The sequence below is a fragment of the Chiloscyllium plagiosum genome, unplaced genomic scaffold (assembly GCF_037043375.1).
Source record: "Chiloscyllium plagiosum isolate Xiang-an unplaced genomic scaffold, Cpla_swu_hap1 HiC_scaffold_4, whole genome shotgun sequence".
NCBI lineage: Eukaryota > Metazoa > Chordata > Chondrichthyes > Orectolobiformes > Hemiscylliidae > Chiloscyllium > Chiloscyllium plagiosum.
Window position 1 is genome coordinate 75,880,044 of NW_028270142.1, and position 27,423 is coordinate 75,907,466.

The 27,423-nt window shown below is 40.1% G+C and overlaps 2 protein-coding genes across 13 annotated transcripts in view; one reads left to right on the top strand and one right to left on the bottom strand.

The window, feature by feature from the left end:
* tgs1 (trimethylguanosine synthase 1) overlaps positions 1 to 12,172 on the bottom strand; it is a 55,104-nt gene extending 42,932 nt beyond the window's left edge. For 2 of the 7 annotated variants that reach the window (XM_087986376.1, XM_043688372.2), the window contains exons 1-5: positions 11,998 to 12,172; positions 3,246 to 3,307; positions 2,608 to 2,685; positions 1,627 to 1,796; positions 307 to 1,099 (exon numbers count right to left, since the gene is read on the bottom strand). In XM_087986376.1, the coding sequence (XP_087842502.1) occupies positions 307 to 1,099; positions 1,627 to 1,796; positions 2,608 to 2,685; positions 3,246 to 3,307; positions 11,998 to 12,113 (1,219 nt within the window). In that variant the 5' untranslated portion in view covers positions 12,114 to 12,172. The remainder of the gene's footprint in view (positions 1 to 306; positions 1,100 to 1,626; positions 1,797 to 2,607; positions 2,686 to 3,245; positions 3,308 to 11,997) is intronic. The other 5 variants (XM_087986379.1, XM_087986378.1, XM_087986377.1 and 2 more) reach the window with 4 other exon arrangements.
* A 113-nt stretch (positions 12,173 to 12,285) lies between these two features.
* The window catches only part of tmem68 (transmembrane protein 68), a 68,040-nt gene continuing 52,902 nt past the window's right edge, over positions 12,286 to 27,423 (top strand). For 5 of the 6 annotated variants that reach the window (XR_015756988.1, XM_087986384.1, XM_043688383.2 and 2 more), the window contains exons 1-3: positions 12,286 to 12,412; positions 12,843 to 12,909; positions 18,614 to 19,006. Coding sequence is in view for 5 of the 6 variants with exons in the window: in XM_087986384.1 (XP_087842510.1) it covers positions 18,682 to 19,006 (325 nt within the window). In the remaining variant the exon portion in view is untranslated. Of the gene's footprint in view, positions 12,413 to 12,842; positions 12,910 to 18,581; positions 19,007 to 27,423 lie in introns of all 6 variants that reach the window. The other variant, XM_087986383.1, reaches the window with a different exon arrangement.

A 27,423-nucleotide genomic window follows, 5' to 3' on the forward strand; every position in this document is an offset into this window, starting at 1 on the left:
AAACAAAAATTTGAAGCCACCTTTTAAACCAGAAATGACATTCATTAAGTATGAAAAAAATCTCACCTGCCTTTATTGTAACTGAAGTTTCAACTATTCTAACACCATCACTTGAATATCATATTAAGTTCTGTTTAGACTTAGGCTTCCAGGAATAAAAAGAAAAAGAATACCGGTATTGACCACTGCAAGAGAAGATGGGAGATTCTAAACTAAACTTCACTTGCCCATCTCCAATCTATCCAACTAATACAAGTTGTTCCTAAGTAACTGTTTGCATTTACATGTGATTTTGGCAATACCAACCTGAATGAACTGTGGAGATAGTTCCATCAGATGCAGATCTTTTGCTGTTGTCTCCATTACATGGTTCTTTCTCATCAGCAGCATACACACGTGAAACTGCAGCATCAGCAAAATTCCAGCAGATATTGCTATTCACGCCAGTTGATTGCTTGGTCTCACTTTCTGGACGGAGTCTGATATCACTGATCAAACTGACAATCTCTCCATAACCAACTTCATTACCATTTGATGCATTGGTAGATTCTACTGACATCAGAGTCTTGAAATGTTCATGAGAATTATTTGCAGTATTATTGAAAGTGTCTTCTGTTTCATCTGCATTTGTGCAAAATAGATCTTTCCCAAAATCACTTTCTTTAGTCCAATCCACAGACCATCCTTGATCTATCCAGTACTGAAACTGCTCATAATACAGCCAATATTGATCAGCATAAAACTGTTGCCACTGCTCCTTAGTATCAAGGGAGTTCCAAGGTGCAAGTGAGTCTTCTGACCACTCAGGGTGTTTGCTCAACCAATTTTCCCAAAGAATACCCTCACCATACTGATTCCAATATTTATCCCAGTCTGGCATGGACCCGAGCTCAGGAACCACTGCTCCATCATTTGAATGATCAACACCAGTATTTTCCATTTCAAAATCTGTTTTGCTATCAGTCAACTCTAAGCCAGTTACATCAGAAACGCCATTTAAAAATTCTTTTGGATACTCTTTACAAACTTCAGTCAGATCCTCAGCATGTTGATAATTTAGTTTTTTCTTTCTGGTCTTTTTCTTTGAAACTGCAATTGGCTTGTAACAGAAAACAAAAATATTTTATTTATCTGAATTAACAACACTTATGAGAATAAAAGTCTGTTTCTTCATTTTTAACTTTAATAGTGTACATTTTGTGCAAAGTCACATCTGTAGATTAATTTTATAATCTCAAAAATTAAATAAATAATTTTGTTCAGTTAAGACTGCTGAAGAATCTATCTTTACAGCTGAAGCAAAAAATATTTAAATGAAATCCTGTAGCTTATCATTAATTATTATTTTGTTCACATTATGATGCAAAAAAGTCAACGGTTTTGGTGGGAATATTTTTTGCCACAAGTTTGAAGACAAGCAAATTAAAATTGTTTCTCTGAAAGATAATACATCCGTTGTTCAATTGTGGGAAGTCACAAAGTCATAAATGGCCTTTCACTATACAGGTAGTTCAATATTCTGGATTGATTTCTGTGCAAGAAAACTATTTTGGCAATTTAAAATTAAAACCCGCAACGGTTCTCTCATTTAAATTTGGAGCGAAATTATAACAGAATGGTTCATACCACTGATTGTCTATTGCTAGAAGAACTTCCAAACTGGAGAGGTAATCCCATATTTGCCATCAGTTCTGCCTCACTATCCACTCTGTTTTCCTCCTGAGTGTCTACAGTATTAAGAGTGGGTTCATTAATGTTCAAGTCTTCTTCACTCTTTTCGTCTTCCTCTTGGATATCTATAAATAGCAATTAGCAGCTACAATATCACACATAAGTCTCTTTCAATATTCCAAAATCTCTACATTCATTTCATTGAAGGGTGAAATCCACAGCCAGGTAATGCAAATGTCAAACAAATAATAAAAAATTCTGAATTTGATGGCCTAGACTTTCAGTAAGCAAAGAGAAGTTGCTTGCTGCTGACCTCTAAGAAAGCTTGCCACAACAATTACTGACTTTCTTTTCCCAAAAGGCAGTTTAAAACTAATGTCAAAAAACGTGGACTTTCCTTTCTTGCAGTGATGTCTGCAAGTACATGTCCAGTTGAAAAACCTCAAACTGATGTACTCTCATACAGAAAACCAGGAAATTAAAAGCAGTTAAAATCTGTTTGCTTAATTTAGTCTTTCAAATAGCGAGATAAATTTAAAACACTGTAAAGACAGAAGAAATTGAAATAAAGATGAACAGGCCTTAAAATATGGATTTTTTTTACTAACTGTGGAGAAATTTGACATTTCACAAGTATACAATTAACTTTTCCAGAATAGAAAGGATTTTTCGCTACTACTGAGAGGTAATACACCAAAAAACAAAGTCACGGCTTATTTAACAAGGTCCAACTTCTCTTTGCTAATAGTGAGACATGAACCAAACAGCTGGAATAGAAAATTACATTCTAAACATTTTTAAATACATTATCTTGTGATTCCCATTAACCAATTACATTGCAAACAATTAACAAATATTTCAAATGAATAATGTTGCCATGTGGAAATCATATACTAGATATTTTCTAAACAACTTTTTAGAAGTGCTGTTACTCACCTTTGGAGAAAGCGGGACTTGAACCCAGGCCTCCTGGCTGTTTTGCATCAGATACAGATGGAGAACAGACAACTGAAACTAAGGTCCATAAATGAAAATTTCACAAATTGTCTACCTGCTCTGTTCCCAATTTGTGTACCTTCTGTATACTTCTTCCACTTCCCCATTCCAGTCAGGGGAGTGATGTGTGCAGTGGTTAATGTTTAAGCTTATTGTAATTGCTTTTTAAAAAGCAATAGAAATTTAAAATAGTGAATTTGCTGAAAGCCAAAACTGCTGAAACTGAGCAAACACACTAATCCAAAAAGCTTACTACGTATATGAAACTCAAAAATATAAAAAGGTAATTAATTAACTACAATATATTGCCAAAATTGAACACAACAGTAGCAGAGATCATGCCATCCATCCAATACAAGATTTAAGAAAAGCTATGTACTGGATAATGCTTAATTTTACTTCTGAATTACCACTGCATGATGTACACTTTCTTTATGACATATTGCTAACATTTAAAATCAAACTCTGAAGAGTATCAGGGAACTTTGAAACAGGATACAAACAAAAAAAACTAAGGAAACACAAAATAGAGGCATCTGATAAGCAACTTTCAACACAACCAAATATCTGATACGTACCTCCATTATCTTCATAGTCATAACATGTCCCCATTAATCCCATCCTGTAAAGTTTCCGATCACTGAAATAAATGCAATGTGAGCCAACATCACACTTACAAGTATAGTGTACAGAAATATCCCGATAAATAGTTTAAGTATGCCTTTCCTAAGTTAGACATTATCACTGTTCTTGCCTGTGCACACATTTAGCAACTGATCCTGTTCTGTGACCTTCCAAGCATCAAAAGGGCACAACTAGAGAAAAAAAAAACATTGATACATTTGAAGATAATACTTGGAAGATAATAATCTGATTACAAGAATAATATTAATGAAAACGTTGATGGATAATGATGCTAGGAATAGTTTTGTTGAACGGCATACCTACATTCATGCCCCTCAATCTCCGAGCCCAGGCAAAAATATGACCCAGTCATACCCAAAACAGTCGGTTCTGCAGCACTAAAGCGCTGTTTATTTGTTCCCAAAGTGGATGTCTTACTATGTTGCCGGACTCTGTGATGCAGGTTTTGAGCTGCAATCTGGTTTCATTAATTAGATTACCGTGAATTCAGTCACCCTTGGAAGAGCAAGGTAACAGCTGATGTATCTGTAGAAGTGGTTCAGAGGATCAGCTAAGGAATGAAAGGTGTATCAGTAATGTTATATGGGCTTGCATCGTGAAATAACCCCAGATACACAATTTTCTGAAAGGTGAGACCATTATTGAACTCAAACCATATTATGCATGTCTATATATTTAGCAATTTTTATGCTTCAAATATAAACTATTATGCAGGATTTCACAGTGACAGTCAACACAAAAACAAGAAACTTAAATCAATGTATGCAAACTTGAACCAAATCTTTTTGTTTAAAATCTTATGATTCAGTTTGGCAGAACAACAAACAAAACTAGCAAGAAACTTTAACTACTCTATTGAAATGCTTAATTATAAATAACCCTCGTTCTGCAGTTTTACAAAGGGCTAAAATCAGCAAGTCTGAAAACAGCAGTCAGTGGTAAACAAAAATGGAAGAATCAAAACTGAAGTGCTCACTTGCTGCAAACAATTTTATCTGTTGGAAGAGAGACATCCTAAATTTCTTCAAAGAATGCATCCAGGTATAAATATTCTTATCAATTCTATTCAGGAATTAATATGGTCATAAAATATAGATAGAAGCCTGTTCTGGAATACAAAATTCAGCACTGTATTATATATATATCTTCATTTTGAATGCCAATATGGTGTGCCCTATTTTCTCATACAGAAAGCATATTTTGAGTACTGGTACAATCATAATGAGGAAGTAGGAGCTCTAAAAAGAGTACAGCAACTCAGGGATGTATGCACAGGAATCAGAGTCAGTAACAGGTACAAAAAGAAAATTAAGGCAGTTAATGAATGGGCAATGTTCATCTCAAATGCAGGTGGAATGCAAAGGAATTAGAAGTTACATTGTACTTGGATAAAACTTTGGTCAGACCCTATCATTCCAGACCTTAAACTACTTAAAAAAAATTTTTTTCTAATATCGCTATTTTACACCTGCACACTCCTGTTATTGTCCCACAAGTGGGACAATTTCTCCCTGTTAACTCTATTCAGATTTCTCACAATTTTGAATATTTCAATCAAATTTCATCTCCATCTTCTCAGAGTCATAGAGATGTACAGCACAGAAACAGATCATTCGGTCCAACTCGTCCATGCCGATCAAATATCCCAACCCAAACTAGTCCCACTTCCCAGCACCCGGCCCACATCCCCCTTATCCCTTCCTATTTATATACCCATCCAGATGCCTTTTAAATGTTGCAATTGTACTAGCCACCAACACTTCCTCTGGCAGCCCATTCCACACATGCACCACCATCTGCATGAAAAAGTTGCCCCTTAGATCTCTTTTATATCTTTCCCCTCTCATCCTAAACCTATGCCCTCTAGTTCTGGACTCCCCCGCCCCAGGGAAAAGACCTTAACGATTTCCCCTATCCATGCCCCTCATGATTTTATAAACCTCTATGAGGTCACCCCTCAGCCTCCGACACTATAGTAAAAACAGCCCCAGCCTGTTCAGCCTCTCCCTATAGCTCAAATCCTCCAACTCTGGCATCATCCTTGTAAATCTTTTGTGAACCTTTTCAAGTTTCACAAAATACTTCTGATAGGAAGGAGACCAGAACTGCATGCAATATTCCAAAAGTGGCCTCACCAATGTCCTGTACAGCCACAACATAATCTCCCAACTCCTGTACTCAATACTCTGACCGATAAACGAAAGCCTTCTTCACTATCCTATCCTACCTGCGACTCTACTGTCAAGGAGCTATGAACCTACACTTCAAGTCTTTTTGTTCAGCTCCCTAGGACCTTAAGTATATAAGTCCTGCTAAGATTCGCTTTCCCAAAATGCAGCACCTCGCACTTCTCCAAATTAAAGTCCATCTGCCACTCCTCAGCCCATTAGCCCATCTGATCATTTGTAATCAGAGGTAACCTTCTTTGTTGTCCACTACACCTCCAATTTTGCTGTCAGCTGCAAACTTACTAACTATACCTCTTAAGCTCACATCCAAATCATTTATATAAATGACAAAAAGTAGCGGACCCAGCACCAATCCTTGTGGCACTCCACTAGTCACAGGCCTCCAGTCTGAAAAACAACCCTCCACCACCACCACCCTCTATCTTCTACTATGGAGCCAGTTCAATATCCAAATGGCTAGTACCCCCTGTATTCCATGAGATCTAACCTTGCTAACCAGTCTCGCATGGGGAATCTTGTCGAACATCTTACTGAAGTCTATTTAAATCACATCTACCGCTCTGCCCTCATCGATCCTCTTTGTTCCTTATTCAAAATATTCAATCAAGTTTGTGAGACATGATTTCCCACGCACAAAGCCATGTTGACTATCCCTAATCAGTCCTTGCCTTTTCAAATACATGTACATCTTGTCCCTCAGGATTCCCTCCAACAACTTACCCACCACCGATGTCAGGCTCACCGATCTATAGTTCCCTGGTTTGTCCTTACCACCTTTCTAAACAGTGGCACCACGGTAACCAACGTCCAGTCTTCCAGCACCTCACCTGTGACTATCGATGATACAAATATCTCAGCAAGAGGCCCAGCAATCACTTCCCTCACTTTCCACAGGGTTCTAGGGTACACCTGATCAGGTCCTGGAGATTTATCAACTTTTTTATGTTTCAAGACATCCAGCACTTCCTCCTCCATTATATGGACATTTTAAGATGTCACCATCTATTTCCCTACATTGTATATCTTCCATGTCCGTTTCTATGTTAAACACTGATGCAAAATACTCATTTAGTATCTCCCCCATCTTCTGCAGCTCCATACAAAGGCTGTCTTGCTGATCTTTGAGGGCCCTATTCTCTCCCTACTTACCCTTTTGTCCTTAATGTATTTGTAAAATGCCTTTCGACTCTCCTTAAATCTATTTGCCAAAGGTATCTCATATCCCTTTTTGCCCTCCTCATCTCCGAGGGAAACAGTCATAATCATGGAATCTTTTCTGCACACTTTCCAATGTCTTCACATCCACCTTAAAACATTGGTCCACAGAACAAGCACCATACTCCAGGTCTCTTATACAAGTTCACCACAACCGCCATGCTCTTGTACTCAACACCACTATTAAAAGAATACTATATGCTTTATTCACCACGTTCTCAACCTATCATATCACATTCAATGAATTATGCATGATGCAACCAAATCCTTCTGCTCCTGCACCTCAATCATACAGCATGGAAAACTGACCATTTGGTCTAATCCATTCACATCAACCGCTTTTGCCCAAAACATCGATTTTCCTGCTCCTTAGACACTGCCGGACCTGCTGTGCTTTTCCAGCACCACTCTAATCTAGACTCTGGTTTCCAGCATCTGCAGTCCTTGTTTTTAACTACATCATCCAGACATCCCAACCTGACCTAGTGCTATTTCCCAGCATTTGGCTAATATCTCTCTAAACCCTTCATACTCATATATCCATCCAGATGCATTTAGATGCTATAATTGAACCAGTCTCCACCATTTCCTCTGGCAACTCATTCCATACACACACCATCCACTGCATGAAAGTATTACACCTTAGATCCTTTTTAAATCTCTTTCTCCTCATACCTTAAACCTATGCCTCTAGTTTTGGACTTGTCCACCCTAGAATAAAAGAACTTCGCTATTCACCCCATCCATACCTCTCATTTTATAAACCTCTAGAAGATCATCTCTCAGCCTCCGACACTTCACGGAAAACAGCTCCAGCCTATTCAGCCTCTCCCTGTAATTCAAAAGCTCCAATCTTCTCAGATTTTTATAAAGGATACAATTCTGATGAAAGATGCATTTTTGTTAAGCAAAGGTATAAGGAATACGGGCCAAAGGCAGATATATGGAGTTAAGCCACAGATCATACATGATCTGATTGAATGTTGGAACAGGGTTAAGGGGCTGAATGGCCTACACTTGTTAGCAGAGATACACAGCATGGAAACAGAACATTCAGTCCAATTCATCCATGCCGACCAGACATCCTAAATTAATCTAGTCCCGTTTACCAGCATTTGGCCCATATTCCTCTAAACCCTTCCTATTCATATACCCATCCTTTTAAATGTTGTAATGTTAGCAGTCTCCACCACTTCCTCTGGCAGCTCATTCCATACACAGGTCACCCTCCTTAAGAAAAAGTTGCCCCTTAGTTCCCTTTTAAATCTTTCCCGTCTGACTTTAAATGTGATTTTGGACTCCTCCACCCTGGGAAAAGAAGTTGTCTATTTACCCTTCCCATGCCCCTCAATTTTATAAATCTCCAAAACATCACCTCTCAGCCTCCGATCCTCCAAGGAGAAGAGCCCCAGTCTACTCAGCCTCTCCCCATAGCTCAAAACCTGCAACCCTGACAACATCTTGTAGATCTTTTCTGAACCCTTTCAAGTTTCACAATATTTTTCCTACAGCAGGGAAACCAGAATTGAATACAGTATTCCAATAGTGACTTAGGCTCCTAATTAGAATTAAATTAGCGTTATTGTCACATGTACTCAAATGTGTACAGTTTACAAGTCACCATTTAAAGGCACCATCTTGGGTACAAAGGTACCATGATTATGAAGTACAAATTCTTAGGGAAACATGTTGAACAATAAAGAAATAAGTCCAGCATTACACATCATGGAAATAAATTAGAAAGATAGAGAAAGGTTCAATGCAATAGTCCTTCCAAACCAGTCCACATCGTCACCTAGCCTCCTGTAACTGAAAGAGTGCCCAATCACCTTGCCGCCATCTGCACCACATGCACTAATGTGGGATTCACCACTCTAGGCACCATCTCTTTGCTACTGGGCTCTTCACACCGAAGCCACCAAGTCCCATGCTGAACCCATACTCATCCCTCAACCAGGGGTCCCAGGCTCTGCTGCTGCTGCCACCTTGCCCATAACCAGAAATCCCTGCTCTGCGCCTACCATGACCACAATCAGCCTGCTGCTGCCTTGAATATGCCAGGAGCTTCCTTTCCAGACATATCATGCTGCAGTCACTACAGCCGCCACTGTGCCAGGAGTCCTCACTATGGGCTTACTGTCACTAGGACTGGATGGCTCCACTGCCAGGCCAGGCCACCGCAGTGACAAGAGTCCTATTTTGGCTGCAAATGTCAGCTTGCCTGTGCCGTCGTCTTGAAGAGTCTGCTGCCACCGCTGCTTCCAGTTGCAGGAGCATCTTTGCTGCCACTGCCACCAGTCTGGAATGCCATAAAGATGTCCTTGTTATTGCCACCACCATATTTAAATCGCAGGGAGAAGCTACAACCACCACCTCCAATCACCCTACACAGCCTATTCTCAGAGCCATGTTGATACTGCCAACCAACCCACCACATAAAAGATAAACAAACGAAAAAGTGAAAGAAAAAAAAGAGAGAAAGAGGGGGAAAAAAAAAAGAGGTGGGAGCAGATGAGCTCTGGACAAGAGTCCATACCCAATCCTGCTAATCTACCGCTATCTTGGACAGCCCTTTCCATTGTCTGCCTATCAAACTGAATGACTTCAAACTTTTCTGCATTGAAGTTCAGTTGTTATCTGCCCACCAATTCTGCCAACTTGTTTATATCTTAAATCGATCTTCTACAGTTTAGATAGTTTACAATACTTCCAAACACTGCAACATCTACAAAGTTCAAATATACACCAAGATCCAGGATATTAAAATAAATCAGAAGAATGAAGGGACCTAAAGCTGATTACTGGGGAACAGCACTGCAAACCTCACAGGTCAAGGAGCATCCATTAAGCATTACTCAGTTTTCTGCCCCTCAGCCAATTTAATATCCATGTGGTTGCTGTCTCTTTTACTCCATGAGCTATTATTTTACTCAAAAGTAATTTTGCTCAGTGTGGCACTATATCAAACACATTTTGGAAATCCACATATGCCACATCAAATGAAATGGTCTCGCCAATCCTTTGGATACCTTGGGTCAGAGAGTCTTCAAATGAATTCTAGCAAATTGATTACACATGAAGTACTCTTAAGAAAACTTATTTGTTCTCTGCAATTAGTCTATCTTGTCCACATGGCTATTAATTTTGTACCGAATACCGTTTCGAGAAGTTTCCACAATTTTGTAGGTGTGGCCAGTCATCTGGCAAAGCCTGGCAACAAGCATCTAATTTGTCTTAAACTAACAGTCAAATAATCGATCGAACTGATCGAGAAAGCTACTACCACTTCGTCACCTCTAGAAATTTGTTAAGTTTGGCTAAGCCAGGGCAACAGAATAATTCGGTGGTTGTAAAGTGCTTTCTTGTATCCCAAGTTATGTGACATAAACCTGACTGTCTTTTTTTGTCACTCTCTAAATTCCAGTCCAGATCTCCATGTGCAAACTCATTGGGCTATCAAATTGGCTATTTAAGCACTGTCATGGGATTATGTTAATACATTACAGAAGCCAAAGTCTTAATGTTGATCATCAGGAATCATGTGGAGGCAAAATAATGTTTACTGACATCAAATATACCAGCAAAACTTCTTTTAGTAGTTATTTTTGAAGTGCTGTACTATGATGTACTACTAAATGTGAAGAGATGAGCTGTGTGTCAAGAATCATATAGGTACATGAAATATACTATGGCTCTTTTTGCTCTCTAAAAGTGGGTACACATGTTCAGAATGTTTGTATTTACTCTATGACAACTTATTTTAGTGTGCTTATTGATTTTTATTTAGCCAGTGTAACCTTTGGCTCAGGAAGCAACAATTGTGGGGATCCAAGAATCATAAGGAATACGTGCATCAGTAAAATGTTAATTTGTTCAATTTTTGCTGTCACTGTTGGCAAAACTAAACAATAAATTGGAATGAACTGTGATCAACATTTCCCCTTCCACAGCTTCACTAAATAAATTTACATGATACCAATGATCAAAGTGATGGGCATGGGTATAAGGCAGAGCCAGGAGTGAGCAAATACACTATCAGGGAGATGTTTGAGGGTAATGTAGTTAATGTGATAAACATAGGGAAATCTGAAATACAAAAAGACTAAGAACGTGAAGATCAAACAGCACCTGATAACTGACGCAAAGTTGACGAGTGACAGGGAATAAGTGTTGAACAGTTGTTTATCAAACTAGAAACAGATAAAGATAAAAAATCACAATGCCAGGTTATAGAGTTCAACAGATTTATGTGGAAGCACTAGCTTTCAGAGCACGATCATAATGACAGAACTTAATGCAAAGGATCATAGTGTCATGCAACTGATATGATATATTGAATAAACCTAGATTGCTATTAAGTTTTTCATCTTTTAGAATGGGTTGCAGGTTTCAGTTCATTAATATGCAGACTTAACAGCAATCTAGGTTTGCTCAATATATTGTTTCAATTGAATGACGCTGTGACCCTTTGCTACAAATTCTGTGTCTTATAGTCATAGAGTCATACAGTCATAGAGATATACAGCACGGAAACAGACCCTTCAGTCCAACTCATCCATGCCGACCAGATATCCCAACCCAATCTAATCCCACCTGCCAGCACCCGGCCCATATCTCTCCAAACCCTTCCTATTCATATATCCATTCAGATACCTTTTAAATGTTGCCATTGTACAAGCCTCCACCACTTCCTCTGGCAGCACATTCCAGACACACACCATCCTCTGCATCGAAAAGTTTCCCCATAGGTCTCTTTTATATCTTTCCCCTCTCACCCTAAACCTATGCCCTCTAGTTCTGGACTCGCCCAGCCCAGGGAAAAGACCTTGTCTCTTTACCCTGTCCATGCCCCTCAGCCTCCGATGGTCCAGAGAAAACAGCCCCAGCCTATTCAACCTTTCCCTATTGCTCAAATCCTCCAACCCTGGCAAGATCCTTGTAAATCTTTTCTGAACCCTATGATACTGCTCCACAGCTAGCTGACAAAGGAACAGCACTCCAAAAGCCATTGCTTCCAAATAAACCTGTTGGGACTATAACCTGGTTTTGTGTGATTTTTAACTTTGTCAAATCCAGTCCAACACCAGCACCTCCACATTATAGAACCTGATACACAGTGGTTTTGGGACCACTGCTTTTCTGGATATATTTTAGCAGTCTCGACTTGGTGTCCAGGGCACAATTTAAAAGATTTGCAGATGTAGTTTGGAGAAAGTTAATGAGGAAAATCTGCAAGTGGGAGAAAGAGCAGGAGGTCAGCAAAGCAGCAAGACAGACTTACTGGACGTAGGCTCTGCTGCAGAAGCAGAGGACCTGTTCCGTCTCCTCACTGTAACCTTCGAAAAAGAGGACGATTTCCGCCACCATACTCCAGTTCTCACACATGTTGTCTATCATCTCAGCACCCGACAATCTTATTCCGGCTACCCAACCAGCACCATAACAAACTTCCGACGAGGTCAGGGCTGCTGTGTATTACACTTTCCGGTAAGTGAGGTCAGAATTTTTGTCAATCTGACATACTTCGCCGGAAGTGCCGTCTGCGCACCCAGAGGGAGTGGTCACTTACAAAGGAAGTGGGAAGGAATTCAGGAGAAGGAGAGGCCCAGAATCCAGAGGACTCGGGTGATCCTTTTAGCAGTAAATAAGTGATTGGTGAATAATGGAGCAGCTGATTGGGGAACCAGTGTCAGAGGGTGAGTGAGGTGGGATATATCGAGAGGAAGGCAGAGGCCGATCAGGAAAGAGTGGGAAGGTCTTTTTATGTTTCATCAGAAGGCTTTCACTGACTATTCTGTTCAAATAGCGACATTATCTCCTTTTTGCTTTGAAGTACAAACTGGAGCTAAACAAAATGCATTATTTCTGTATCTGATAAGAGACCAAAGATAAATAAGGGTTTAATTTTGTCCAGGGACTCTTAATTTTTAAGCTGTATCTGCAATGTGAAGTTTGAACAATAGTTATTTAAGAGTGTTTTGTAAAATAAAATGCTTTCATGGGATTAGGATTGAGCAAGTCAGATCTCCTTTAGGAATAATATATGGTTGGTATATTAGTGTACATAGACCTGAAATTTCACATGTTAGAGCATAATTATACAATTTTATTTATCCAATTATGTAGTGTAATCTTTAAGCACTTGTGGACTCACTATGCAGGAAATGGATAGAATAACAGTTTTGCAAGAAAGGTAAGTCAGCATTCCTCATGAATATGAAAGTTATTTTGAAACTGACTTTTCTGTTGAAAAAATAAACTGCTAATTTGATTCACTGTCACATGATCACTTAAGGTGATTATAGAAGTTTGAAAACATGAACGAACAGATCCAAGAACAGCTTCTTCCCAGCTGTTTTCACACTTTTGAACAATGTTAATGTTGATCTCTCTCGCTCTCTGCTTCTTTATTTTGCTACTTTGATACACTTTGTGTAATACACTCTGCCTGTGTTGCATGCAAAACAACACTTCTCACTATATCTGTACATATGACCAGAATAAATCAAACTCGATCTGTTTCTGGGCTACTGGTTATGGAGACCTCCTCCCAGCTACTCTCAGATATTCTGGATTTGTATTTAGAAACATCATGTTGATGCCCTCCTTAGGGAAAGTGGCAAAAAACAATCTTGTGCAAAATGATGTTCTGCTTTGCTGTCTATATTGTTAAATTCTGATTAGGTTCTTTTTGATTTTTTGTTTGACTTATATTCCAAGGACTTAGATTTGTGGAACTATAATTATCATATCTTTAAAATTCAGTTGATATCTGGCAAAGTGGTTCAGCAAATTAACGCTGTAATAATACACTATTTCTCATGTTTGATAAGTTCACTTTGAACCATATACTGTGAAGAAATGTATCTAAGGTAGTGGAGTGGAACAGTGAAGATGCAGTAGGTTGGTTCCTATGAGAAGTTGCATTAATTGGTTCTGTGGTCGTCGTTCAAAAGAATATAAGGTGGTCTTATTGAAAAGTTCAAGATTCTGAAGGGACTTGATGTCACTTAGCCTCTTCCCAGTCCAGTTCTGGGGAGTTGAGATCCACAGTTTCTGAAACTTGTTCTGTTCTTTTAATCATTGGGTTTTTGTTTCGTTACTTTGCCCTGTGGGATTGTTCCTGACATCTTTCTGCTTTGCCACCTTCTCTTTTATAAGTTTTTTGTTTACTATTTTTCCTACATCCTGTTTCATTTATTCTGTAGATGTGGACAAACATTTAGAGTCATAGAAATGTACAGCATGGACCAGATATCCCAACCTAATCTAGTCTCATTTGCCAGCACTCGGCCCATATCCCTCCAAACCTCTCCTATTCATATACCCATCCAGATGCCTTTTTTTAGTTCATTTTAGTTAACTCCTTTCTGCCACAGTTTATTTCCTGAATTCAGGTACACAGATGAGGGGTGGCCTCCAGCATCAAATATTTCTTTATGATTAGAAAATAATAACTTCAGTTTACTTGCTAAGTAAAGTGTACTGTCTGGAAAGTGTTTATAGTAAATTGTACAATCTTAACATTAATTTTTGGAGCTAACAGCCTCTTTGCCGTGGAGATGCAGTGATGGTCTTCCACCTGGGCATATTGAAAACTTAATGGTTGGCACCTTTGCAGATGGTGTTTCTCCAGTTTATATGAACTTGGATCAGAGATTCCTATGAGTTGGATATTACCTTCCTTTTTACAAGGAGGCTTTAAGGACATCCTTGAAGTGTTTTCTTCTCACCTGGTAAATGCTTACCATGACTGAGCTCATTTTAGAAGTCTTGCATCAAAAATATGAACAATGTGGCCTGCCTCTTGATGTTTGGAATCTGCATTGTGACTCTGTTAGGAGTTGTTCAACTGCTGGGAGGAGGCATTTGAGGATCTTCTCAGCGGTGGACTTGAAAATGATTTCAGTTACAATTTATTGGAGGTCTTCTGGCATGCTCTCCTTAGAGGGGAGTGAGATGAAGTCATGTATTCATGTGAAGAGTAATGGCAGGTACCATGCTTTGAGACTTTGTCAGTGGTACCCATACTGAGAAGATTCTCGTTGTGCTCCTTCCATTAAGGACTGACTGCCTTTCTGTGTTTGGTGAGTACCATTCCTCTTTCAACTCTGTAAGGTAAGTGTTTTGGCCGTAGATTATCTTTTCTGAAGAATCAAAGCAAGTCATTGTGAGTGAGTTTCTAGACTTCCTGCGCTCTTTCCACCAATTCTTTCAGTTGGATCTCAGCATTCATTTGCTTGTAGAATGTTTTTCTTTGTTTTGCTATCTGATGTGCTTTCATGTCAGGGATACCTTGCACTTGCAATTTAGTTGTTATAGGATCTCCTGGTCATTCTTGTCAACTCAGTCTTGACGTAACTTGGTAAAGAAACCTACAGTGTCTTTTTAAGTGTTAGTTATGATGAATTTAAGAACAAACCAGGCAGTGTGGCCATTCTGTGTGCATTCTGTTTTTTGAGTATTGGAAGGTTGGCTGTGTGACACTGAGTAGATGTTTCTTCGTAGAGCCTCAAGTCTGAAGACATTGAATTTCCTGCGGCTTGCACCTTGTCTTCCTGTGGGAATGGGACAATGACTGATCAAGTCTGGAATGGAATTCCTCTTTGGCCTCTCATCACATGGATGACTGGTGAAAAACCTAGAACTGTGGATGCTGGAGATCTAAAATAAAATCCAGTTCTAAAGGAAGAGTCAGTGGACTTTTCTTTCCACAGACACTGCCAGATCTGTTGAGTTTCTCAACAATTTCTGATTTTGTTTGGATGATTGGCGTACTTCTGAGTAAGAGTGAGCTGAAAGGTTATGAGACTTTAATTTAATCCACAGGGGTGGTGGGGGTGGGAGTGGGTGCTTGCAGAGATGGTGAGCTGATTCACTTTTGCTAGTGAAAATAAAGTATAGGAATTGGCATTCATCCTCCGTGTTAACCTTCCTGAATGTGTGTTTGCCATGTTGTTCTTTTGAGTTAACCTTCTCCTGCCTGTTATGATGTTGCGTTGGGAGTTCCTGGACACTAAGCAATAAGACATTCAGATCTGTTGCTTCCGTGGTTGTTTGTGAGGGTCTTTGTGTTTCAGGTTCCAAACCTCATTTTTTAGTTTTGGAGCATGCCTGTGCCAAATTTTATTTAAGTGTGGTAGCCATTGCTTGCCAACAACCATAGAGTTCTGGTGGTGCATGGTATTTGTCTTGTCATAGGAATAGGTAAGATGATTGGAGCCAAGATTGTGCAGCATTGGTGGAAGTGAACACAGCCATGTCACCCCTTAACAACCCTGCCCTATTCTAGAAGCCATTTGAGCCAAGTGCTAGAAATAGGGTTAGAACAGTTAGGTGGTTAAGTCTGTTTTTGACCGGTGCGATGTGCTGAAGGGCCTCTTTCTGTGCTTGAGTCTAAGCCTGCAGTTCTACTTGCTTGTGGTTCACCATCGGAGCAGAGAAGGTACTCCATATCCATCAGCCCATATTAGATCAGCAAGGATTCCTTCTTGCTACAGTGGAAGGCTGGGTGCATCTCAAATGGTCAGGCAGATTTTCCCTTGCTCTGATGCCAGTTTAGTTGCTGACAGCACATATCAAACTCTTGGCCTCCAACCCCTGCTACATCTGATTAGTTTTGATTTTGTTCAATGCCCCGATTCTGATGGGAGGCAAGCTACAGAAAGATAGCTATATAGGAATGCAAATTCACAAGATTATAAATAATATCTCTGATTTAAAAGAAGTCTAAAATATAAATGAATGGAATTCTTAATTTATCAAAGATAAATTCAATGAAAACCAACAGCTAATGGTGAGCAGATCTGCAACTTTTAAAAGACCTAGAAAAGGGAATTATGTATATATTCCCTATAAAGGTGTTGAATCTTTAGAGAGAGTAAAATACAGGTGGTCAAGGTTGCTAAGAGCAAAGGCTAGTTTTTTCAATGAGAACATTTAGCTTATAAAAATAGTGGAACTATATAGAATTAGAAAAGATGAGTTGGGGAGATTTTAGGGGAAAATTATTTCAGTCATTGGGTCTTGAACAAGAAGCCTAATACAAAGTTAAATAAGCATTTTTTTACATGAGAAATTGAGAGGATATAGAACCACGTCAACAAAATTAGATTGATTGGCTGAATGAAGGCAAAGAAGTTGAACAAATATAGGAAAATGATAACTGAGTGTGGATAGAACCTCTTGCTCAGAGGTTAAGTACCAACAAATTAATTTCAGTGGCCTGTTTGAGATGTAATTTCTGGAATGAGGTCTGCTACGTCTTCTGAAAGTCAGTCTTTTAACTATGAATGAATTGTGGAAAGATTGGCATTCTTGAGCTTTCTAATGTTAAGTGTGTGCGACTCAAATCAGTATTACTGTTGTCATGATCTTAAAATATTATATTAGATTCCTTACAGTGTGGAAACAGGCCCTTCGGCCCAACAATTCCACACCGACTCTCCAAAGAGAAACCCACCCAGACCCATTCCCTACATTCACCCCTGACTAATGCATCTAACACTACGGGCAATTTAGCATGGCCAATTCACCTAACCTGCACATCTTTGGACTGTGGGAGGAAACCGGAGCACCCGGAGGAAACCCACGCAGACATGGGGAGAATGTGCAAACTCCACACAGACAGTCACCCAAGACTGGAATTGAACCTGGATCCCTGGTGCTGTGAGGCAGCAATGCTAACCACTGCGCCACCGTGCCTATATTAACATATTTTACCATGCTGGCATGTATTTAGCCATGGCAGTATAAATGTTAATGTTTCTTATGGTGGTTTTAAAATTACAATAGTGCCGTTGATCAAAATTATTAAGACAAAGAAATAAAATCAGGAATAGGCCATTTGACTCTGTTGTGCCATTCAATAGGATCATGGCTGATCCAATATTTATCATGTCTATTTTCCTGTATTTTCCCTGTAACCCTTGATTTTCCCCTACTGAACAAGAATCTATCTCTGCCTAAAATCTCTTCCGCAAAACACAAAGACTCTGACCCCCCCCCAGCTTTCTGTAGCAAGGAGTTCCACAATATCTCAATCCTCCAAGAGACAAAATTCCGCCTCTTCTCAGTCTTAACCTGCCATCCCTTTATCGTGAGACAATGTTCTCTGGTCCTGGACTGTCCCATGACTAGAAATATCATGTCAGCATTTACCCTGTCAAGCCCCTTAGAATCCTATATATTTCAATAAGATCACCTCTCATTCTTCTAAATTCAGATGAATAAAGTCCCAACCTGTTTAACCTTTGTTCATAAACAATCCCTCCATACCAGTGATCATTTTTGTGAATCTTCTCTGAACTGCCTACAATGGTATGATACCCTTTCTGAAATAAGGGGACCAAAACTGCTCTCAGTACTCGAGATGTGCTCTCACCAGTACCTGGTACCATTGCAGTAAGACTTCTCTACTCTTTCCTCTTTGCTGCACCTGTGTTCTAGCATTCTGTGTTTCATGCATAAATATCCCGAAGTCCCTTTTGTATCACTGCTTTCTTCTCCATTTAACTATACTCCGTTTTTTTTGTTCTGCCTTTCAAAATGAACAACTTCTCATTTTCTCACATTATACTCCATTTGCCAACTTCTTGCTCACTTACTTAACCTACTATAAGTTGTACATAGAGACTGTTTATATAGCTTTTTTTGATTTATTTGACTTAGAAGAAATCAGATGTGGGAATGCAGTATTTCCTAATTACCCTCCACATTTTTGGCCCTAAAATCTACTTATAATCCCACTATTTACTAACTGTTTGGTTAAAATTTATGATTACTTATGTTATTAGGTAACTTGTCTGTAATTTGTCTTAGTTTTTTAAATTGCTGAAATTGTAAAACTACTTTTTGTTCCTACAGTTGACAAGAACTCTTTCGTCTTATGCTTATAGGTGCTGTACCTGTCGTAATGACCCACAAACTCTGTCTTTGTGCTGACATTTGATAATGTTGGTTTGGTATGGCTGCTGCTGATGAATCCTATTTGGAAGGACAAAATGGGGGTTTTGTGTCTTACATGATTGAAATAGTGGAAAAATGGACCGGCTTGGAAATTTTGGAAGGCTCCTTGAATTACTTGGACTACCTTCTGTGGGTTTTCACTCCCCTCATTATTGTCTTCATTTTGCCATTGTTTATTATTCTGTTCCTATACCTTTCAATTCTTTTTCTACACGTGTACAAAAGAAAGAGAGAGCTACAAGTGGCTTATTCTAATAATGTTTGGGATGGAGCTCGGAAGACTTTAGCAACTCTGTGGGATGGACATGCAACAATATGGCATGGTAAGTGGTGTTTGTTCTTAATTTAACTTTTCTTATTATGCTCTTGAGCATAGCCATTAAGTATTATGGTTAGCAGAACTCAATAAGGAAATGTTGAGCAAATTTTGTTTTGAAAAGGAGGGAATTTCCAGTTGATCCAAACTAAAGTTTTTAAATTGTGAAGGTGCTAACCAAGGTGTTACAAGGGAAAAAATTCCAAATGGATGAAAATTGAAATTAAATTCTTATTAAAGGAAAACTGCAGAAGGATTTATTTTTAATCAGAAGTGTAATAGGTTTCTGAATCAAGATGCCAAGGTAGATTATTTAATCAAACTTAAATTTTGTTTGCAGTAAAAATACTTTGTAAGCATTGAACTTGATCTTGTACCTATGAGATCTAAGTAAATTAATTATAGTTTGGAAAACAGTTCATATGTGATGAAATGATTCTTAGGTGTAGGAAAATATTTTATTCCACGTTAGTCTATTAATCTTGAAATATAAATGGCCACATTAGGTGTGGCTATCTTAAGTATACAGAAAATAATCTGATAATGCTTGGGAAAGAGATCATAGAATAATACAGCACAGTGTAGCCCCTTCAGCCCTTGATGTTGTGCTGATCTTTTATCCTACTCGAGGTCAAATTTATCTACGTACCCTTCATTTTACCATCGTCCATGAACCTATCCACGTGTCACTTAATTAAACCTAATGTATTTGATTCTACTACTACCGCTGGCATTACATTCTATGTGCCCACCACTCTGTGTAAAGAACTGACCTCTGATATATCCCTTAAACCTTCCTCCAATACCTTAAAGTTATGGCCCCTTGTAATAGACTTTTTGCAAGGGCAGGAATGGCTCTGACTATTCTATGCCTTCTTTCATCTTGTACACCTCTATCAAGTCACCTCTCATCCTCCTCTGCTCCAATGAGAAAAGCCCTAGCTCCCACCACCGTTCTTCATAAGACGTACCCTCCAGTCCAGACAGCATCCTGGTGAATCTCCACTGCACCCTCTCTAAAGCTTCCACATTCCATAATGAGGCGACCAGAACAGAACACAATATTCCAGGTGTGGTCTAACCAGGGCTCTATAGAGCTGCAGCATAACCTCGCAGCTCTTAAACTCTATCCCCTGCTAATGAAAGCCAACACCATATGCTTTCTTAGTAACGCTATCAACTTGGGTGCAACTTTGAGGGATCTATGGACATGGACACCAAGGTCCCGCTTTCCTCCACATTGCCAAGAATCCTGCCTTTAAACCTGTATTCTGCATTCAAATTTGACCTTCCAAAATGAATCACTTCACACTTTTCCAGGTTGAACTCCATCTGCCACTTCTCAGCCCAGTTCTGCATCCTGTCAATGTCCCAGTGCAACCTGCAACAGTCCTCCACACTATCCACCACTCCACCAACCTTCATGTCATCGGCAAACTTACTAACCCACACTTCCACTTCCTCATTCATTTATTAAAAACCACAAAGAACAGAGGTTCCAGAGCAGATCCCTGTGGAATACCACTGGTCACCTTGCTGCAGGCTGAATACTTTCCATCTGTTACCATCCTCTGTCTTCTATGGGCCAGCAATTCTGTAACTAGACCGCTAAATATCCCTGTATCCCATGCTTCCATCACTTTCTCAATGAGCCCACCACAGGGAAACACCTTGCTAAAATTCATGTACGCCACGTCCACTGCTCAATCTTCATCAATGTGTTTTGTCACATCCTCAAAGAATTCAGTAAGGCTTGTGAGGCATGACCTGCCCCCCTCAAAGCTATGCTGGCTATCTCTAATCAAACTATGGTTTTCCAAGTAATCATTGTAGGTGGCTCAGTGGCTAGCCTTACAGGGCTAGGGACTCTGGTTCGATTCCAGCCTCGGGCAACTGTCTATGTGGAGTTTGCACACTCTCCCTGTGTCTGCGTGGGTTTCCTCCAGGTGCTCTGGTTTCCTCCCACAGTCCAAAGATATGCAGGTTAGGTTAGGTGAATTGGTCACGCTGACTTCACAATTGTCAAGTGCCCTCTCAGTAGTGAATACTGAAGTATGGTATTCATTAAAGACCTCCCCTACCACCTACAACTCCAGGTACATTCCCTCCACTATCCCTGATCAGCCCTACTCTCATTCTAGCCATCCTCTTGTCCCTCATGTAAGTATAGAATGCCTTGGGGCTTTCCTTAATCCTACCCGCTAAAGCTTTCTCATGCCCCACTCTAGCTCTCCTAAGTCCATTCTTCAATTCCTTCCTGGCTACCTGTCTGATTCTTGCTTCCTCAACCTTGAGCGTCCTTCTTCCCCTTGACTGGATGTTCCACATCCCTTGTCACTCAAGGTTCCTTCACCCCACCATCCCTTCCTTGCCTAAGTGGAACAAACCTATTCAGCACTATCAGCAAGTGCCCTCTAAACAACCTCCACATTTCTGTCGTGCATTTCCCTGAGAACATCCATGTCCAGTTTAGACACCCCAGCTCCTGCCTAATAGAATTGTAATTTCCTCCTCACCCAATTAAATACTTTCACATACCATCTGCTTCTATCACTCTCCATGACTGTAGTAAATGTTAGTGAATTGTGATGACTATCACCGAAATGCTCTCCCACCCAGCCTGGTTTGTTGCCAAGCACCAAATCCAATATGGTCTCCCCTCCAGTCGGCCTATCTACATATTTTGTCAGGAATCCTTCCTGGACACACCTGACAAAAACTGCTCCATCCAAACTCTTTGAACTAAGGAGGTTCCAATCAATATTAGGGAAGTTAAAATCACCCGTAACAACAACCCTGTTACTTCTGCACCTTTCCAACACCTGCCTCCCAATCTGCTCCTTTTCTGTCTCTGTTGTTATTGGGGGGTCTGTAGAAAACTCCCAGTAAAGTGCTCCTTTCCGGTTTCTGACTTCCACCCGTACAGACTCTGTAGACAAAGCCACATCAACGACCTCCCTTTCTGCAGCTGTGATGCTATCACTGAATAACAATTCTACCCCCCCCCCGCCCCCCACCCCCAAACTCTTGTACTTCTCCCCCCGCTCCAGCCTTTTCCTTTTGAACAATCTGAGCCCTGGAATGTCCAACAACTATTCCTGCTCCTGTGATATCCAAGTCTCCATAATGACCACAACAGCATAGTTCCTGATCTACTACTGATCCATGCTCTAAGTTCATCACCCTTATTCTTGATACTTCTTGCATTAAAATAAACACACTTTAACCTATCAAGTGTCTATCCCTCCTCACAGACTTTCTGTACGCCGTATCTAGCTGTTCGCTAGCTACTCCATCCTCGGATCCGTACCTCCGGTTCCTGTACTCCTCCCAAGGAGCTCAAGCATACGTCCCGCCCAGGAAATTGGTGCACTTGTTCAGGTGCAAACTCATCCTTCTTGTACAGATCTCGCCTTCACCAATGATCCACATATCTGATCCCTCTCTCCTACACCAGCCCTTCAACCACATGTTCATCAGCACTCGCTCTTTGTTCCTAGCCTCACTAGCTTGAGATTACTACTCTGTGCACCCTGCATTTTTAGCTTCCAACCTAACTCCTGAATTCACTTTTCAGGTCCTCATCACTTTTCCTAGCTATGTCATCGGTACCGATGTGGACCACGACTTCTCTGGCTGTTCCCCCTCCCCCTCCCCCTTAAGAATCCTATAGATACGATCAGAGACATCCCTGACGCTGGTACCCGGGAGGCAACATATCTGGGAGTTTTGTTTGTGACCACAGAGTCTCCTCTGTTCCTCTCATCATTGAATCTCCTATCCTTATCGCTCTCCTATTTTCCTCCCTTTCCTTCTGAGCCACAGAGCCAGACTCGGTGCCAGAGACTTAGCTGATCAGGCATTCCCCTGGTAAGAGCTGGTGACCAATTAGACTAAAGGTCTGATTCTCTTCCCTCTTACTGTGTTTCACTTGATAACATTTATATTCTGTTTAAATAGCTTGTCTTGGTATCTTACTTGAGATATCCATTTCCTATTATTGGGAAACCAGGTCCTAAATTCCTTGTTGATCTAAACGTCTTATTGTAGTATTAATTCAGTATTTGTGTTTTATTTACATGCATCAATTTAATCAATTCCTTTCAATTTTCAAGCCCTTTGTTTGGGGTCCCAAGAATTCTCCTCATTCTCAAAGAATAAACCTTGATGATTGAATGCTGCAATCATAGTTATGCTTACTGTAATATCCCTCTATCAGGTTACTGGAAGTTGCATAGTTTGACAATCTGCAACTAAATACTGGGTGACAGTGTCAAAGAATCATCCATAACAATCCAAAACATTTTTTTCCTGGTCAGATCATATGCAAGCCTTCCATTTGTCATGTGGCCTATACACTCTTGCTGTCACATTAGTGATTCAGTTTGGATGAATATTATGTTTGGCTTCTCTGCCAATTATTTAATAGTACAAATTCTCTGAATTTGACTTTGTTTCATGATTTGCACTGCATTATTTTACTATTATTGTCAAATTTGGATAAGCGTATCTAAACATAGAAGCAATGCGAGAGTTGAATGATAAGATGTGTTGCTTTAACCTCTTTGCAACTTTAGATATTTCCTATTCTTAAGCCTGTTATTTATCCATTTTTAAAGTACTGTTTCACGCCTCTTATTGCTGCATTGTTTAAGCTGCTTCGTTTGAATGAGCTGCCGAACTTAAGACAATGTCTTTCTACAGAGGAACTTCGATTATCCTAAGGACATAGGTGGGAACTATTTTGTTTGGTTAATTGAATTTCAGATAATCGAATGCCAGATAACATAGTTTAGCCAAGTATCAGGACCTTGCAATCTTCTGAATAATCCAATATTTGGATAGTCTCATGCCGGATAATCGAAGTTCCTCTGTATTTGGACAGATTACATAGCATTCTTCAGAGAAGAGCAATTGGTTATTTCAGCGTGCTGACCTGCATTCATTTGTCAAGCAACCCCACCAAACGGGCATTCATTGCTTTTATAATTTTTTTGAGTTCTTGGCCTTGTTTGGAAAATCTGGTCCCAAAAAAATGCGAGAGTGTGGCGCTGGAAAAGCACAGCAGGTCAGGCAGTATCCAAGGAGCAGGAGAATCTATGTTTTGGGCATAAGCCCTTCATCATTCATCATTCATTCCTGATGAAGGGCTCTTTCCAAAATGTCTATTCTCCTGCCCTTTGAATGCTGCCAGACCTGCTGTGCTTTTCCAGTGCCACTCAACTCTGATCTCCAGCATCTGCAGTCCTCACTTTCTCCCTCAGAAAAAAATGCATTTACTATGCTCTAATTTTTCTGTGTGATCTTCCAATGGAGGATCCTTCAGAAGTGACTCCGTGCAGTGAGCTTTGGAGAGACCAAAATCTATGTGGAATCTATGCTGATTTTTACTGCACTAGCTGCTGTAATCCAGTAGGTAAAGAGTATAAATTTTCCAAAGCCCCTTTTGAAAAACTAAAAATAGAGGGTATGAGGCAGTAAGTTTAGTTAACTTGATTGAAGAATTCAGCAGTAATATTATCACTTAACAGTGTGCTACCATAAAGCTTATAATTTACTGCCTCATGAAAGAAAAAAAAAATCAACTGAATTCTGAAATTTAGACTGTTGGGCTATTTTAAAAAAAATAACTGACTGTGTTGCAATACATTGTGTTTCATGGTTAAGATGTTATCAGGTCAGGGCTGCTGGTGCAGTGATAGGGAGTTAACTGGTTCAGGTGAGTTGAGTGAGGACGTAGCAAGAATCAGGAGGATCAGTGTGACTAACTGGGAATTCACTTGTATAGTTCTTTTGCAGTTAGAATAGTGTTTTTTTGCCTTATTTCCTGGGTCATTATTCAGGTAACTGTGTCAGAACCGTCCAATGTCTCCGACTCCAACTCAAAGTGGAAGACTTGTTTGGTGGCGGGGTCTCTGGGAGCATGGGAGAGAAATTTAGGTTTCCTGGCAAACTCTCATTGAGTTATTGTTTTTTTTGAGGGGCACTGTGTCACATCTTCTTGGTTATTTCTCTGATGATCTGAAACCTTGAAGATCTGAGCCCTTGTGTGAAAATAGGCTGATACTTTTACTTGGAACACACCAAGTGCAAATTTTTTTTTCAAGTCTGGGAAGGGTTTCCTCTTAGGCTGTATCAAGGCAATGCTGACTAAGAAGAATGCCTTTGCATTTGGTGTCACGGTGGAGCAGTCTGAGAAGAGTGTGCTCTCAATTGGTGTCCTAATGAAGTAGATTGGAAAGGATATCCTACTTGTTGGAAAGAATCAAAGTGTGACATCACAGGCAAAAAGGGAGTGGTCTTAGCATCTTCCAGGAGTAGAGGCTCCAAAGGAGAGAGTTAATTGGTAAGTCCAGGTAAAAGTTTCAACTTTTATCACTTCTAGTTTATGGTGTAGGTTTGCTCGCTGAGCTGTAGGTTTGATATCCAGACGTTTCATTACCTGGCTAGGTAACATCATCAGTGGCGACCTCCAAGTGAAGCGAAGCTGTTGTTTCCTGCTTTCTATTTATATCTTTCTCCTGGATGGGGTTCGTGGGGTTTATGGTGGATGTCATTTCCTGTTCGTTTTCTGAGGGGTTGATAAATGGTATCTAGATCTATGTGTTTGTTTATGGCGTTGTGGTTGGAGTGCCAGGCCTCTAGGAATTCTCTGGCATGTCTTTGCTTAGCCTGTCCCAGGGTAGATGTGTTGTCCCAGTCGAAATGGTGGTTTTCCTCATCCGTGTGTAGGGCTTCGAGGGAGAGAGGGTCGTGTCTTTTTGTGGCTAGCTGGTGTTCGTGTATCCTGGCGGCTAACTGTCTTCCTGTTTGTCCTACGTAGTGTTTGTGGCAGTCCTTGCATGGAATTTTGTAGATGACGTTGGTTTTGTCCATGGGTTGTACTGGGTCTTTTAAGTTTGTTAGTTTTTGTTGGTGGGTTTGTGTGCTACTAGGATTCCGAGGGATCTTAGTAGTCTGGCTGTCATTTCTGAAACGTCTTTGATATATGGTATTTTGAAACTTCTTTGATGTATGGTATAGTTTATAGTTTATACGGTCTTTATATTTTCTAAGGGCTGTATTTTGTCGTAACATGGGATAGCAAAGAAGAGGCTCTAGAGTGAGATATTTGCTATTAAGCACCTTCCAGAAGGTTCATTTAAAGGGGTAAGTCAAAGCTCAGTTGTGTTTCTCTTGCTGTACGTGGGAAGCTGGGCACGTTTCTAGTGCCGAGACCAGCATGTGTGTCTCCACCTGCAGCTCCTGGTTTTGGAGCTGGAGACACTGGAGCATCCACAAAGGTGAGAGAATAGTAGATAGCATATGTTTGGAGGTGGTCACACTGCAGGCTAAGCCTCCATAGGGAGAGAGGGAATAGCTGGCCATTCATTGTGCACCATAAGTAAGAGGACTAGGCAGGTAGTGCAGGAATCCCCTGTGGCTGTTCCCCTGATAACTAGATATACTGCTTCGAATACTGTTTAGTTGAATGACCTCTGGGATAACAGCAATAGCCAATTTGTGGCAGTGTGGTTGGCTCTTCTGCACAGGGAAGAGCAAAAAAGTGTGGAAATGCAATTGCTATAGAGGATTCAATTGTAAGAGGAATAGGTGTTTCTGGGACTACAAATGAGATCCAGGATGGTCTACATGACATCCTGGAGGGAGACAATGAACAAGAAGTGATCATGGTACACACTGGTACCAACGCTTATGTTTTTTTTAGAAAAAGGATAAGGTCCTGAAAGCAGAATCGAGAGAGTTAGGCAGCAAGCTGAAAAGTAGAACCTCAAAGGTAGTGATCTCAGGATTACTATCAGTACCGTGTGCTAGTCAGAATAGAAATAGTAGAATATATCAGATGAACAGTGGCCAAAGAAATGGTGCAAAGGTGAGGGCTTCATGTTTCTGGGACATTGCGACTGGTTCTGGGGGAAGTTGGGCAAAATCAAATTAGTTATGATATTGTAGTGGAGGAATTCCTGCTCTGTATATGGGATAGTTTTCTGGGCCAATATGTTGAGGGCCAACGAGAGAACAGGTGATCTTTGACAGGGTACTATCTGGAATAATTGGTAATGTAGTTTCGAGAGACATCTTCGGGAAGATCGACTGTGATTGAATTCTTCATCAAGATGGAGATTGAGGTAATTGATTCTGAGACTAGTGTCCTCATTCTTAACTTGGGGAACTCTGATGTAAGGTGTGAGTTGGCTATGATGGATTGGGGAATGTTACAGGAAGGAATAACCAGAGATAACCAATGGCAAATATTCAAAGAGTGAATGGGTAAACTTTAAAAAAAAAGTTTTTTTCCTGTCTGCTGTAAAGAGGACAGTGGCAAACCATAACTTAATAGAGAAGTTAGAGATAGTATTAGATGCAAAATAGAGACATAAAAATTGGCAAGAAAAAGACCTGAGGGTTGGAACAGTTTCAAAG